This window comes from Trichechus manatus, unplaced genomic scaffold, assembly GCF_000243295.1.
Source record: "Trichechus manatus latirostris isolate Lorelei unplaced genomic scaffold, TriManLat1.0 scaffold00097, whole genome shotgun sequence".
Lineage (NCBI taxonomy): Eukaryota > Metazoa > Chordata > Mammalia > Sirenia > Trichechidae > Trichechus > Trichechus manatus.
In genome coordinates this window covers 9606577-9623671 of record NW_004444033.1, presented here as the reverse complement: position 1 = coordinate 9623671, position 17095 = coordinate 9606577, and the positions used below count along the sequence as shown (strand labels likewise).

The 17095-nt window shown below is 40.3% G+C and overlaps 1 protein-coding gene across 1 annotated transcript in view; it reads right to left on the bottom strand.

The window, feature by feature from the left end:
* AGBL3 (AGBL carboxypeptidase 3) overlaps window positions 1–15597 on the bottom strand; it is an 81401-nt gene extending 65804 nt beyond the window's left edge. The window contains exons 1-4 of the mRNA XM_023737133.1: window positions 15113–15597; window positions 13899–14006; window positions 12263–12329; window positions 3040–3225 (exon numbers count right to left, since the gene is read on the bottom strand). Coding sequence (XP_023592901.1) covers window positions 3040–3225; window positions 12263–12329; window positions 13899–13961 — 316 coding nt within the window. The 5' untranslated portion in view covers window positions 13962–14006; window positions 15113–15597. The remainder of the gene's footprint in view (window positions 1–3039; window positions 3226–12262; window positions 12330–13898; window positions 14007–15112) is intronic.
* Window positions 15598–17095: the final 1498 nt, after the last annotated feature.

Below are 17095 nucleotides of genomic sequence, written 5' to 3'. Positions count from 1 at the left end.
TCCAAGGAGTAGCTGGTGGATTCAAACTGCCGACCTTTTGGTTTGCAGCCAAGCTCTTAACCACTGCGCCATAAGGCAAAAAATAGCCAGGAAAATTCTGAAAACAAAAGTTAATGACGGGGAACTAAGTCTGCCAGATAACAAAAGTATAGTTTTAAAGCTATAGTATAAAGAATTTGGTGCTAGCAAATGAAGAGATATATTAATGGAATAGAAGAGAGTCCAAAATTAGATCTAGGAGTTTAGTATGTAATATATACGGCACTGCAAATCAGTGGACAAAAGATGACTTATTTAATAAAATTTGTTGGAACAGCTGGCTAGACATTTAGTTAAAAAACTGGATTGGTAGCTCACTTCTAGCATCAGAACGGATTCCTGATGGCTCAAAAATTTAATCATCAAAAATAAAACTGTTCCAGTGCTGAGAAAAAATGTGAGAATTGCAACCCCAGAAACCACAAAAGAAATGATAGAAAAATGATTACATAAAAATTAAAAATTCCTGCATAACAAAGACGAAAAGAAAATGATAAACCGAAGGGGGGAAAAAGCAACATATGCAACACAGTCAGCTAATTTACTGAATATATAGAGAGTACTTACAGACCAAATTAAAAAAATACAACGTAACCGCAAAATGGGCATAGGATTTTATCAGACAATTCATACAGAAACAGACAACAGATATACATAAAGATGCTCAATCTCAGTCTTAAATAATAAATTAAACAACAACATATATAAATGAAAACATACCAGATTGGTAAAGATCAGAACAGGTGATTAAACTGTCGATGAGGGAGCTTATGGGAAAATTGATACTCTCATATATTGCTTTTATGACTATAAAACGTTACAACTATTTTGAGGAGCAATTTGACAATACGTTTTTAACCAGAACCTCTAGGAATTTATCCCCCAAATATATTTATATATGTGCATTAATTAGGCCACACATAAAAGGTTGTCCATGCAGCACTGTTGGTCAGAACCAGATTGGAAACATCTAAAATTCATTAATGGGGTAGCAATTAAAAGAAATTATGGTTCATCCACTTAATGAAATCTAGTGCACCAGTTTATGAAAAAAGAAACTGGTGGATAGGAGCTGATAGGGAAAGACTTTCAAGACAGATGGCTGAGTAGCACAGAGTTAATTTATAGATGGATTGGAGAGCTCTAACTTTATCCCTGGGAAGCCTGACTATTGGCCAAGATAAGGATGGTAAGACTTATGATGTGCTCTCTAACGTCCAAAACTCCCCTGGTTGCCCCCAGGGCCAGTCTGTTTGGTGACGGCTTTCCATGGGTATAACCAGTTAGCCTGGCTTGACTCCATGACCAGAGGGGCATACAAATCTGGTTGGAACTTTTGCCTCAAGGTCATCGGAAGCTAAGATTCATCACATAGATCTTGGTATTTCAACCTGAAGACGTGCCTGTCCACGTGCGAGTAAGGACCCTGGAGAACGTGCACAGACCCCAATGCTTACCCAAAGCCTCTTTCTCTTGCTGCACTGTACCTTCTGCCTTGAAATAAGTTGTACACGAGAATGTTCTGTGGGGCTTTGAGTCCTTTGAAATATCTGAATTTGTGAAAGCTTTGCAATAGTTAAGGGGAAGACGGCAAGGTCCAAGACATCATGCTAGATTACGGGAGACGGATTTTCTGAGATGCTGGCTAGCAAAGTGGAGAAAGCCATCGGGGCACCTGGGAACAAGATCTGATTCTTCCGAGGAGGATGTGGCGGATGCTGCAGTTGGACTGAGAACCAGGAATTCCTGCAGATGTTTCAAGGACACGGATTGTGAATAAAAGATCCATGGCATGGCGCAAAGTGAGCCTTTCATCCAGCAAGGCCCTCCTTGCACAGGCTGTCACCAGCAGCGTTTTGACTTCATTCACAGCTCTGGGGACCTGGGAGACATGCTGTGAGAGGCTGCATTTGCACCCGCTGCATGGCCACCCCCTTCACTTGGCCTAGGCAGGTCACAGAGCCCCAAAGCTTGATAACACCCAAGAGATCTGAAATAGGGGGCCAGGAAATCTAATCACTCTTAAAACAATACTTTGGTGAGGAAATATACTTGGAATTTCAAGATAAGAGAGCAGAAACACATCTGCTCTCCTTTGAAAGGACCTCAGCAGCGCAAGTGGGAATCTACTAAGTAACCATGAGGGGACGGGAGAACTTTCTGCACCCTGAGCCACTGACGGTGACACACACAACTGAGGGCAAGATGAAGGTGGAGGGTGGGCTGTTTCCCTCATGCCTGTCTGTGGACTGGGGGGCTGAGGCTGTCAGACACTGGGAGAGTCAAAGCTAAACTCACACATACAACACCTAAAACCTTCAGTCCACAAAAGCCCATGAAAGAAAAGAAGTAAAAGTGGAGAAGGAGAGAAGACTGAGTAGAGGGGCAAAAGTGATAGAAAATTTGAGGAACAGAAATGGAAAAGGGGAGAGAGAAAGAAAGACGCAAAAGAGAATAAGGAAACATTGAAAAAGTAAAAAGACACACAAAGGTTAAACAAAGATTCAAACAGAAGAAAAAGGGCAAGAGCACAGCTCATAGCCATTCTGGCAGAACCTGTCTGTGACTTTACCTGACGCAGGAGTTTGACTGGGAATGGAGCACAGCACTGCTGTTTGGAATGTTTGGAATTACTAAAGGTCTGCACGTCCTCCTCTATTTAAGCACATGTAGAGCTAAGCACTTGAACTGTGGCCGATCTGAATTGCGATGTCTGTAAGCATAAATGCACAGCAGATTTCAAAGACTTAGTATGAAAAGAAAGAAGGCGAAATAGTTTGGATATTCTGGATTAAACAAAATACAATTTTAAATGAATTCCACCTGTTTCTTTTTAGCTTTTTAAATGTAGCTACTGGAAAACTTAAAACTGCGTATGTGGCTCATGTTACATTTCTACTTAGAACGTGCTATTTTAACATCCTGAATCTCCTCAATAAAATCAAGGTTGGCAAAGTAAGCTTGCTAATGTTTGAATCTCAAAAATTGCTAAGAACATACCAATATGCTGGACTTTTTCATCAATGACCTCACAGTGGTATGGCCACCGCGTTGGGCTCAGTGGGCCAGAAGAAGAGACACCATAGAGGTCTCGTGGTTCACGGAGACGTGGCACCCATCTCCCTAGATGATATTCCAATAGTATCTGTGTAGTCCGGGGGAAAAATGGATCGCCAATAGAGTCAGCTGGAAAAGATTCAAATACAATCATAAGCGGTAATAAGGAAAACCCAATTCCTCTAATTTTTATATTTTTCCATGTTTCAAAGCATTACGTTTTGTGGGTATCACTGTTTTACAATTCATGGCAGTTCTTATTTACAAATTTATTATTTCTTGGTATAGAAATTTTGTAACAACTGATATTCACAATTAGCTAAAAAAAAAAAGTTGATATCACTCCCAAAACTATTGTTGTTGTTAGGTGCCGTTGAGTTGGTTCTGACTCATAGCAACCCCATGTACAAAAGAATGAAACACTGCCCAGTCCTGCGCCATCCTCACAATCATTGCTATGTTTGAGCCCATCGTTGCAGCCACTGTGTCAATCCATCTCATTGAGGGTCTTCGTCTTTTTCACTGACCCTCTACTTTACCAAGAATGGTGTCCTTCTCTAGGGACTGGTCTCTCCTGATAACATGTCCAAAGTACGTGAGAAAAAGTCTCACCATCCTCGCTTCTAAGGAACATTCTGGCTGTACTTCCAAGACAGATTTGTTTGTTCTTCTGGCAGTCCATGGTATATTCAGTATTCTTTGCCAACACCATAATTCAAATGCATCAATTCTTCTGTCTTCCTTACTTACTGCCCAGCTTTTGCATGCATATGAGGTGACTGAAAATACCATGGCTTGGGTCAGGCGCACCTTAGTCCTCAAGATGACGTCCTTGCTTTTCAACATTTTAAAGAGGTCTTTTGCAGCAGATTTGCCCAATGCAATACATCGTTTGATGTCCTGATTGCTACTTCCATGGGTGTGGATTGTGGATCCAAGTAAAATGAAATCCTTGACAACTTCAATCTTTTATCCGTTTATCATGATGTTGCTTATTGGTCCAGTTGTCAGGATTTTTGTTTTCTTTATGTTGAGGTATAATTCATACTGAAGGCTGTAGTCTTTGATCTTCATCAGTAAGTGCTTCAAGTCCTCTTCACCTTCAGCAAGCAAAGTTGCATCATCTGCATAACGCACTTTGTTAATGAGTCTTCCTCCAATCCTGATGTCTCGTTCTTCTTCATATAGTCCACCTTCTCAGATTATTTGCTCAGCATACAGATTGAATAAGCATGGCGAAAGGATACAACCCTGATGCACACCTTTCCTGACTTTAAACCATGCAGTATATACCCTTGTTATGTTCCAACGACTTCCTCTTGATCTATGTACAGGTTCCTTATAAGCACTATTAAGTGTTCTGGAATTGCTGTTCTTCGAAATGTTATCCATAATTTGCTATGATCCACACAGTTGAATGTCTTTGCATAGTCAATAAAACACAGGCAAACATCTTCCTGGTAGTCTCTTTTTCAGCCAAGATTCATCTGACATCAGCAATGATATCCCTCGTTCCATGTTCTCTTCTGAATCTGGCTTAAATTTCTGGCAGTCTCCTGTTGATGTAGTGCTGCAACCGTTTTTGAATTATTTTTGGCAAAATTTTACTTGTGTGTGATATAAATGATATTGTTCAATAATTTCTGTATTCTGTTGGATCACCTTTCTTTAGAATGGGCACAAATATGTATCTCTTCTAGTCTGTTGGCCAGGTAGCTGTCTTACAAATTTTTTGGCATAGACGAGTGAGTGCTTCCAGCATTGCATCCATTTGTTGAAACATTTCAAATGGTATTCTGTCAATTCCTGGAGCCTTGTTTTTTTGCCAATGCCTTCAGTGCAAATTGAACTTCTTCCTTCAGTATCATTGGTTCTTGATCATATGCTACCTCCTGAAATGGTTGAATGTCAACCAATTATTTTTGGTACAGTGATTCTGTGTATTCCTTCCATCTTCTTTTGATGCCTCCTGTGTCATTCAATTTTTTTGCCTATAAATCAAAAAGAAAACCAAACCCGTTGCCAGTGAGTTGATTCTGACTCATAGCAATGCTATAGGACAGTAGAGCTGCCCCACAGAGTTTCCAAGGAGTGCCTGAATCTTTCAATATTGCAACCCGAGGTTTGAATTTTTTCTTCAGTTCTTCCAACTTGAGAAATGCTGAGCATGTTCTTCTTTTTTGGTTTTCTAACTCCAGATCTGTGCACATTTCATTGTAATACTTTACTTTGTCTTCATGAGCCGCTCTTTGACATCTTCTGTTCAGCTCTTTTACTTCATCATTTTTCATGTTTGCTTTAGCTACTCTATGTTCAACAGCAAGTTTCAGAATCTTTTCTGACATCCATTTTGATATTTTTCTTTTCTGTCTTTTTAATGACCTTTTGCTTTGTTCATGTATGATGTCCTTGTTGTCATCCCACAACTCTTCTGATATGCGGTTGTTAGTGTTCAATACGTCAAATCTGTTCTTGCGATGCTTTCTAAATTCAGGTAGGATATACGCAAGGTTGTACTTTGACTTTCAGGGACTTGTTTTAATTTTCTTCAGCTTCAACTTGAACTTGCATATGAGCAATTTCTGGTCTGTTCCACAGTTGGCCCCTGGCCTTGTTCTGGCTGATGATATTGAGGTTCTCCATGGTCCCTTTCCACAGATGTAGCTGATTTGATTCCTGTGTATCCATCCATCAAGGTCCACATGTATAGTTTCAGTTTACGTTGTTTAAGAAAGGTATTTGCAATGAAGAAGTCGTTGGTCTTGCAACATTCCATTACGTGATCTCCTGGGACATTTCTATCACCAAGGCCATGTTTTCCAACCACAGGTTCTTCTTCTTTGTTTTCATCTTTTGTATTCCAATCACCAGTAATTATCAGTGCATCTTGATTACATGTTTCATCAATTTCAGACTGCAGAAGTTGGTAAAAATCTTTAGTTTATTCATCTTTGGCCTTAGCGGCTCATGTGTAAATTTGAATAATAGTTGTATTAACTGGTTTTCTTTTCAGGCATGTGGATATCATCTTATCACTGACAGCATTGTACTTCAGGATAGATCTTGAAATGTTCTTTTTGACAATGAATGCAACACCATTCCTCTTCAATTTGTCATTCCAAGTATAGTAGACCATATGATTGTCTGATTCAAAATGGCCAATACCAGTCCATTTCAGCTCATTAATGCCTAGGAAATCGATCTTTATGTGTTCCATTTCATTTTTGACAACTTCCAATTTCCTCGAATCGTACTTCATATATTCCACATTTAAGTTACTAATGGATATTTGCAGCTGTTTCTTCTCATTTTGCGTCATGGCACAGCAGCAAATGAATGTCCCCAAAGCTTTGCTCTATCGACATCATTTAGGTTGACTCTACTTTGAGGAGGCAGCTCTTCCGCAGTCGTATTCTGAGTGCCTTCCAACGTAAGGGGCTCATCTTCTGGCACTATATCAGACAATGTTCCACTGCTACCCATAAGGTTTTCACTGGCCAATTTTTTCAGAAGCAGATCGCCAGATCCTTCTTCCTAGTCTGTCTTAGTCTGGAAGTTCAACTGAAATCTGTCCACCTGGGTGTTCCTATTGGTATCTGAAATACTACTCATGGCATAGCTTCCAGCACCACAGCAATATGCAAGCCCCCACAGTATGACAAACTGACAGATAAGTGGTGGTTGAAACTACTGCCCTGAGATAATCTTTAAACCTTAAACAAAAAATATCCCCTGAAGTCTTCTTAAAGCCAAACTATTCTTAACTAGTAAAGAATGTCTGCCTGAGCCCTGGTGGAGCAGTGGTTAGAAGCTCGGCTGTTAATCAAAAAGTCAGCAGTTCGCTCCTTGAAGTACCTGTTGGGGCAGTTCTACTCTATCCTATAGGGTTGCTATGAGTCAATTGACTCAACAGCAACGGGTTTGGTTTTTTTGATATGGGATCAAATTGACAACAGCAACTTGAAAGATTAGATAGGCACCTTAGGGTGCAATGAGTTTATGTTAATGGGGGAGGAACAACTTGGTAAAGGAGGTGAGAATGGTTGTACAATTTGAAGAATGTAGTCAATGTCACTGAATTCTACATGTAGGAACTTGAATTGGTATAGGTTTTTGCTGTGCATATTCTCAACAACAAATTAGATTATTAAAAAATTTGATCTCATATACTGTTATTGTTGTTTTTAGGTGCCGTCGAGTCGATTCCAACTCATAGAGACCCTATGCACAACATAATGAAATTCTGCCCGGTCCTGCGCCATCCTCACAATATTTGTTATGCTTGAGCCCATGGTTGCAGCCACTGTGTCAGTCCATCTCGTTGAGGGTCTTCCTCTTTAATATACTTTAAAAAAATATACTACTAATTTATGCCAAATTCTCACTGGTACTCCAAAAAAGTTGTTTCTTACAGCTTTCCTAGTAAACTCTCTTTTGACTCTTTTTAAACTCAATCACACTGAGGCACCTATTTCTGTAATGATTTAAATATACTCACTGACTCTAACTCCTTGCCACTTCTCTGTAACTATATTCTCAAAGGTTGCCAGTGAACTGTCAATCACAGCTTTTTCTCAGTTCTCTTTCTAGGATGTCACATGGAATCCAATGGCAGCGGCCGTCTTTTCCACTGTCCTATCTGTGTGGCATTAATTCCATGCTGATAATCACACTATCCGTGAGCTCCTTTCCCTTGTCTTTTATGATGCCACACTCCCTGGTGTCCTCCCTACCTCTCACAAACAGGTTCTCCATTTGTCTCACTGACTCCTCTTGATATTCCACCTTTGAAATGTGGCTTTTTGCCTAGATTTAGTTATTCGCTAGAAAACAAAAGTCCTCACAACTGGACCAATAAGCAACATCATGATAAATGGAGAAAATATCCAAGTTGTCAAGGATTTCATTTTTCTTGGATCCACAATCAACACCCATGGGAGCTGCAGTCAGGAAATCAAAGGACGTGTTGCATTGGAAAAATCTGCAGCAAAAGACCTCTTTAAAGTGTTGAAAAGCAAAGATGTCACTTTGAGGACAAAGCTGCGCCTGACCCAAGTCATGGCATTTTCAATTGTCTCATACACATGTGAAAGCTGGACAATGGATAAGGAAGACCAAAGAAGAATTGATGCCTTTGAGTTATGGTGTTGGCAAAGAACACTGAATATACAATGGACCATCAGAAAAACAAATCTGTCTTAGAAGAAGTACAGGCAGAATGCTCCTTAGCAGCAAGGATGGCGAGACTTCGTCTCATGTACTTCCGACATGTTAAGGAGGGACAAGTCCCTGGAGAAGGACATCATGCTTGGTAAAGTAGAAGGTCAGTGAAAAAGAGGAAGACCCTCAACGAGATGGACTGACACAGTGGCTGCAACAATGGGCTCAAGCATAACAACTACTGTGAGGATGGCACAGGACCGGGCAGCGTTTCGTTCTGTTGTACACAGAGTCTCTATGAGTTGGAACTGACTCGACGGCACCTAACAACAACAACAGTTACTGGCTATTTTTGCACTATAGCAAATATAGCAACTGGACTAGGAGTCAGACAAACTGGGTTATATTCTACCACTTTCAGTATGATTTTGGGCAAAGCAGCCTCTTTGACTATAAATCTTACTACGTGTAAATAAGGGATAATATCACTCTATTTCTTAAGACTGTTACATAGATTCACTTATTTAACAGATAGTTATTAAGCATCTACTATGTGCCAAGAGCAGCCCTGGTGTTGCAGTGGTTAAGAGCTTGGCTGCTAACCAAAACGTCGGTCATTTGAATCCACCAACTGCTCCTTAGAAACCCTATAGGGAAGTTCTACTCTGTCCTACAGGGTTGCTATGAGTCAGAATCTACTCGATGGCAATGGTTTTTTTTTTTTAACGTGCCAAGTGGAGGAAACCTGGTGGCTCAGTGGTTAAGTGCTCAGCTGCTAACCAAAATTTGGCGGTTCGAACCCACCAGCTGCTCTTCAGGAGAAAGATGTGACAATTTGCTTCTGTAAAGATTATAGCCTTGAAAACCTTATGGGACAGTTCTACTCTGTCCTATAGAGTTGCTATGGGTCGGAATCGACTTGACGGTAATGGGTTTGATTTTTGGTGTATGTGCCAAGTAAGCAGCTTGGCTGCTAATTGAAAGGCGGTGTTTTGAACCCACCCAGTCGCTCCATAGAAGATCTGGCGATTGGCTTCCATAAAGATTACAGATAGAATATCCTATGGGGCACTTCTACTCTGTCACATGGGGTCACTAGTAGTCAAAAACGGATTCTATGACACCTAACAACAATGTGCCAAGTACTATAAACAGGCACTGGCGATACAGAGGTGAAAAAGACAAGGTCCCTGCCATCATGAGCTTACGCTGTAGTAGGAGAACACTTAATAAATAGGAACACAACGCAATTTCAGATGGGGATAAATAGTATAAGAGAAATAAAACAGAGTAATATAACTGAAAATGAGAAGTGAGGAGGAATGCTACTTTAGTCAGGTATGACTTCTGTGAAGGGGTGACATCTGAGCTGAGACTTGACTGAGGAGAACTCAGCCCCAGAGTTCTGCTCTGGACACACCTTAACAAAGCTTAAAAGCAAGCCTTGAAATGATGAAACCAATCCACAAGCAACCTAACTGCATGTCAGGACCGTCCAACACTCTTTAATAGAATGCAACAAAATCCAGCAATCGACATGTAAAACTCACGAGGTTGGTCATTCAATCGAGAGTTAACAGGCAAGAGTTCCAGTTCCACCATGGCAGCAGAACTCTTACACAACCCTTCCCTCCCACTGATTACAACTGAAACTTTAGATGAAATGCAAAACAACAAACAAACAAACAAAAAAAAACCCCAACTTTCTGAGGGGTCTGAAAAGTAAACAAAAACAGGCAGATTGTCAAAACTTGGAGACTTGACCCACACAGAGGTGAGTTTCTCCCTCCTGATTTTTCTCCCCACTTTGCCCGGAAGGCCCCAGTCATTCTAGAAGAGATGAATTATAGTGGAGAGAAAGTAAATTGGTGGTTGACTGGAGTCAGGGGTGAGAGGGAGGAGAGGATTAACTGCAAAGACACACAGGGAGCTTTTTGGGGTGATAGAAGTGTTTTACATCTTGATTTTGGTGATGGTTAATGAGTGGCATAAGTGGCTAAAACTCTGATAGAAACCTGGTAATTCTTAACAGAGGAACCAGGAAAAGGGGCCTCATGGTGTGGAGGGGATTCTAAAGGAGAGAAAGAACCAGACAAGGGTATCTCCTAATTCTGTATCTGAGCCTGCAGAAGACTCAGCCTAAGCCCTGAGCTATGCAGACATAGGACAGACTCAATTAGCATAGCAAAGACTTTGCTAATGTAACATTTGAACCACACAAGTCTCTCAGCTTAGCCCTTGAATAACACACTTGCAAGATAGTACTACACTGATGCAGGAAAAGCTTAGAGACTGAAACAGCAATCTGAACCACCAGCACAAATATCAGATTAACAGCTGAATTATGCAGGCATGGGACAGAACCAAGTCAGCATAGCAAAGGCTTACGTATCTGAACAGAAACTTCAAAACTGCCCATAGAAGGGGAGACAGAACTTATGGTCTGACACTAAGTGGGTTGACTGCCTGAGAGAAGAAAAGCATTGACATCGTTGAGAAGGACCCAGAATCTACACAGTATTGCATTCATAATGGAAGAACCAGGAATATGATCAGTTCTAAGGGGAAAAGACAAATCAACAAATGCCAATGCCGAGATTTCACAGATGTTGGAACTATCAGACAAGAACTTTAAGAAGCTATTGTAACTATGGAGCCTTGGTGGTGAAGTGGTGAAAGGCTATGGCTGCTAACCAAAAGGTTGGCAGTTCGAATTCACCAGTTTCTCCCTGGAAACCCTATGTGACTGTTCTCCTATAGGGTCACTATGAGTTGAAAATGACTCAACAGCAACTGGTTTTGGGTTATTATAATTATGCTCCATGAGGTACGGGAAAACACACTTGGAATGAATGAAAAGACAAGAATTCTCAGCAAAGAAATAGAAACTATAAGAAAGAAACACACGGAAATTTTAGAACTGAAAAATACCATATCTGAAAATTCAAAACCTCACTGTATGGGTTCAATAGCAGAATGGAGATGATAGGGAGGTCCGTGGACCTGAAAATAGATCAATAGATATATGCAACAAAATGGATAAATCTCAAAAGCATTATGCTAACTGAAAGAAGACACAAAATGCAACATGACGTATGATTTTGCTTCTGTTAAATTCTAGAAGAGAGAAATTATAGTGGACAGAAAGCACATCAGTGGTTGCCTGGAGCCAGGGGTGAAGGGGGAAAAAGAGGATTCACTGCAAAGAGGTACAGGGAGCTTTTTGGATGACAGAAATATTTTACATCTTGATTTTCGTGATGATTAAACATCATACTTTTGTCAAAATTCATAGAACTGTACTTTTAAAATTGGTGAATTCTATTGAGTGTATATTAAAATCTGATACCCACTATTAAGGTAGATTAGTACGAACATTTTTTATGATTATACATTTATTTTTGCAGGAAGTAAACATGAGGGCAGGAGAAAACTTCTGGGGTGACAGAAATGTTTATTATCTTGAGTCTACAATCAATGTTTTCATGGGTGTATATATTAAAACTTATCATTAGTATGAATTTTTAAGTAATACATCAAGATGCTCACAACATGTACATTTGCAGATGAATAACTTTATTAAGGAAACTCTTTATAAAGGCATGCTTCATTTAAATCAAAGATGTATTTCCAAACATTGTGATTATTATAACTTAAGTTACAAAAGCACTTAAGGAGCTAGTTATTTAAAGGAATGCCAAGGTAAATCCTTACGTTAAGTGAAGACCTTTATAGAGTAAATAACCACCACCTTCAATTATTTTTCTAATATCAATCAGATTTACCTAAAACAAACCTGACAAGTTTGAACTCCAAAAGATTTCTATAAAAGCTGATACAAACTAAGGATTCTCCAAATACTTTTCCCACATTTTTCTCGCTGTCCATCAGACATGTAATTCCCTGTATTATTCAATCTAATTTTCTTTTAGTTTCCTCTACTTATTTTTCATTCGTGCAAGGTCTTATCACAAAAGGAAGGAAAAATATACGGATAAGTTCAAACCTGTTAAAAGTGCACACCGATGGATATCTTCACGTACAAATTTTATGAAGTTATCCTCATCCTCATCCTAAGACAGAATTTAAAGAAAGTTTTCTTTTTAACAATCCAAGTTTCCAAACCCAGAAAAGGTTTTGCTTCTATCTTAATACTTGGAATTCAGTATATGTGTTTAGTCTTTAACAGATGGGGAAAAAATTAAAAGATTGTAAGGAGCTATTGGTCTCAAATCACCCAACACTTCAAATATCCTGAAACCTTAAGTTTGCATCTTTCATTCCTGTTCTTCCAGTGGGTATGGTCATACTACAGACTGTTGGGAAGGAATAAAGTCTAGAGGTTCATGGTAAACTTGGGAAAACAATTAAAATTAAGAATAAAATTGATAACAACAAAAAGGAAACAGAAAGCCAGAGACTAAAAGGGTTGTATTTCACCTCTTGGGGAGCTTTATTTTGGGACTTTAAACTACATACATGATAATTTATACTTTACTAAAAAGTGAAAGAAATCTCTCAGAAATAGGTACTAGAACCAGACAAAATATTTTTAAATACTATGGTTTGATTTTTTCCCCATTTTTCTCCTGCGTTCTTTCCTTTGTGACACAGAGTCCCCATTAAACCTGCTACGTGATACACAACAGCATCAGAACACGTAAAGTTCCAGTATTACATCTAGTAGTATGATGCATATTATGATGTAACAGTATAATTAGAACCTATAATAAGCAGATATAAATTATTAAAATAAAACCCTAATTATGATGGAATACATGCGTTTTTATAAAACACAGAGGAGTCTTAGCCAAAATGTTTTCTCAATGAAAACAATATGAATATAGTTTCTCTTTGTAGATAGGGCATGTTACACACTAATAGCTTAGTTTTTCAATCAATCAAATTATTTCCCAACTTCAGGGACAACTGACAATCATCCAACTGATATTCACAACAAACTGATTTTACAATATTTTTTTTTTTTTTAAATATTTTATTGTACTTCAGGTGAAGGCTTACAGAACAGATAGTTTCTCATGTAACAGTAACACACATGCTGTTTTATGACATTGGTTAACAACCCCACAACCTTTTAACCCTCTAAATTCTCGACTTTTTTTTTTGTTTTTTGGTGAAAATACACATAGCCAAAGATACGCCATTTCAAAAATTTTTTTTACATACACATTTAAGTGACATTGACTACGCTCTTCTAATTGTGCTGTTATTCTCACTTAAGATGAAGGCTTACAGGACAAAATAGTCTCCCATTTAACAGTTACTACAAATGTTGCCCTATGACAATGGTTAACAATCTCACAACACATCAACAATATCCTTACTCTACTTTGTGTTCCCTATCATCAGCTTCCTACTCCCCTTCTGCCTTCTGGGCCTTGTCACTGGACTCCTGTACCTCGTTACTCTCATGGTTTTACTGGGCTGTCCACTCGCAGGCTGATCAGTGAACCTCGAAGGTAACTTTACCACTGAGCTAAAAGGGTGTCTGGGGGCCATACTCTCGGGGTTTCTCCAGTCTCCTTTAGGCCAGTATGATTTTACAATATTTTAACTGTGACTTTATATTTTGTCTCTAAGTTCATCTCAAATTTAGTAGAATAAAGTTGAGAAAAACATACTGATTCATCTTCATCACTGATTGTTCTGTCTGAATGGTCTTCCTTTTCTGAAGCTTCTGACATCTCTTCCAATGTCTGGCTTGCAAATTCTTTTTTTATGTGCGTAGGCTGTAAAACAATTTCCAAGGAACTTATTTGATGGCTTTTTTTTTTGAAGCTAAAGGTGTTTACTAGGACTATATGTACTAAAGAATATATTCAATTGTGTTTAATTAACAGTGGCAACAGGCTTCTCTAAAAACTAAATTAACTAGAAAACAGCTCATTAAAATTTCAATTTCAAACACTGGAAGAAACTTTCCACTTCTATGAGAACGACAAAATCACAACAAAGAGCAATCAAGTAAATAATTTAACTAAACAGAAATCTCCAGGGTACAAAGCCAAATCATTTGCATCTTATTTTTACAATTAAATACCACATAATGATAGCAAGTTCAGAGTGATCTTGGGGGCATTAAAAGACCATGAACCAAAGAACAATTATTTACTCAGTTAACCAGTTGCCCTCTAGCTGATTCCCACTCATGACAACACCATTAGTGTCAGAGTAGAACTGTGCTCCACAGAGTTTTCAATGGCTGATTTTTCAGACGTAGATCGCCAGGCCTTTCTTCTGAGGCACCTCTGGGTTGGTTCCAACTGCCAACCTTTCGGTTAGCAGCCCAGCGCTTGGAAGTGTAGCAATGTATTTTCATTTCAAAATAAAAATTTTGCTGAATTTTTCAACTGACCAAAAGTTCAAATGACTACACTAGATCTTTCTCTTTATATTGTGGTCAATATTATTTCAAAAATTTCTGTAGAAATTTTTGTTCTACTATTCAATTATATTATTTTTTTTTTACCGAAATCTCAATGGTTATCAGAAGGCTGTATTTGTTATTGGCAATGACCATTAACCCTCTTATTAAAGCATCCTCCCACGTGGTTATTAACGTAATGGAATAAACAAAATTGCTTGTCAAGATTCTATCATTTTTGAGGCCAGAAGAATTTGCCAATTTAGAATTTACTGGCTTACTTTCCACCCTACAGAAAGGTAGTTACTTCTTTTGGGAGTCCAACCTCTATAGCAAATAACTGCAAACGCAACGGGGACCGTTCTATAGGCGACACCTTCAATAATAGAGACAGAAGTTTCAGTCTGGGGATCACTACAATTCCAAATCTGGAAACCTGGGTTGGCAGAAGTCTTGATTCTGTTTCCTTACATGAGCATATGAGGCACACTAACGCGCTGACCTGCTGCAGGAAAAGACGTTGGCTTCAGAAAGCCGCCCACAGAAACTGAATGGGTGCTCCGTGAATATCTCCCACGCCACAAGCAGAAGGGGCCAGAGCAGGCGAGCCCACGCCCACCGCACCCAGCCGGCAGGGAGACTTTGGTTTCTTGGTACCAGTGAAGCACGGTTAAGCCACAACTCTTGCTGGCAAAGGCTCTTCCCGCTCACGTCCCCTCCTCGGCCCGGCAGTGCCGGGAGGAGCACATTTTCCAGGGAGCCGACGTTCCCCGCGCGCCCTGGCCAGGCCGCTCTCTCTCTCTCGGGGCGCTGCACCTGCGCCTCGCCTACCCTCTGGACACCTCAGTCGCCCGCCTTGGCCGGCCCCTTGACTCCGTCCCGAGTCCTCCGGCCAGGCCAGGTGTCCGTTCCGTGCGGGGAGTAGCCGTTCCCGAGCAAGACCGCCGAAGCCGGAGACTGACGGCAGTACCACTGTTGGATTGTAGCAGGCCAAGCCACGCCCCCCATCGGGGAACGGCCACGCGTTACCCAGGCAACTGGTCCGCCCACGCGTACTCGGGGCAGCCTTCGGGGCGGGGCGGGGTGGGCCGTCCACCCTCCCCCCCGGGAGTCCCCTAGTGATGGGCGTGGTGAGGAAGGCGTGGTGAGGAAGTCCCGCAGGATGACGGGAACTCGGGGCACGGTCGCGTGGTCAGAGAGAGTTCTGAGTTGGGGAGATTAGAGCCCCCGTTTGGCTGGAGAACTTAGGGTGGGGAAGGGAAAGGCGGATTTTGTCTCTGTTTTGTACGTCGGTTGCTTGCCTTATTTCTTCTCAGAGGAGACAGTGTAGCATGCTGGTTAAGACTTTTGGAGTACAACTGACCTTAGCAGTGTGACCTTAGGCAAGTTAATCTTCTGGACTTCAGCTTCGTCATCCGTACAATGGATGTAATAATTACAACTACTGCTTGGGGTTGTTAGAAGATTCAATTCAAAGTTTGTTGGTCTTTATTTGTACCCACACTGAATTCCATCCTGCACAATCGTGTGATTATTGGTCTTTATTCAATTCTGGAAAATGAGACCTTTCTCCTTACTTGATATACTGGGGTGAACTCTCAAAATTCTTACAGAGATCAAGTATAATAACCCTGAGCTAACGTAGTCAATACTTAACATGTACTGTATCATCTTATTATATATGGGCTCCCTGTAAGAGACTTAGACCTTATTCCTGTACATTCCATCTTATTTTTCTCTGATCTTTACCTCCTGTGGGTAGTTTAACATATTTGGACCAGTTTTTCAAGTATAGCTGAAAAAAAAGCCTTTTGATGCCTAGTGCCTACATGAGGCATTATACGCCGTGAGATCTATAATATAGTAGAAATGAGGTAAGGGACACTAGCAACTTTGAAGAGAGAATAAAGAGCAAAGCCCTGTGGTTTAAGCATGGAAACGGATTACTATCCTCTCTAAATGTTACAAGTTTTGGAAAATAACTGGGTTTTGTGAGGCCAGTAATTTAGAAGTTCGAACTTTCCAGATTAGATCTTGGCCTAAGAAAATAAATAGAGCATGTATTAGATAACCTCTCTTGAAAAATAGTAACCTTTATATGTGGATAAATATCAAACCCCATTACTTTTTCTCTTCTGACATCAGCTGCACACACAGCACTTCTTTATCTGACCTAACCACCCGGAGCTAGGACAGCTCTCACAAATTAAAGGACAGTCCTCCAGAAGCCCAGTCAGCCCAAGATTTCAGATGGTAGTGGCAAGCTTGGGTGTCCCTAGGGCTGTCCTTACTTCTGACCTACTGGCTACAAATTCTGGGGTTCCCTTTTATGGCTCAGGATACCAGCTGAAGCTCAGGGGCTCCCTGCCTCCCTCACTTCTGACCTACTGGCTCCCACTACTCCCTTGGGTTCTGTAATTCGCTGGGATGACTCAAAACTCATAAAAGTGCTAT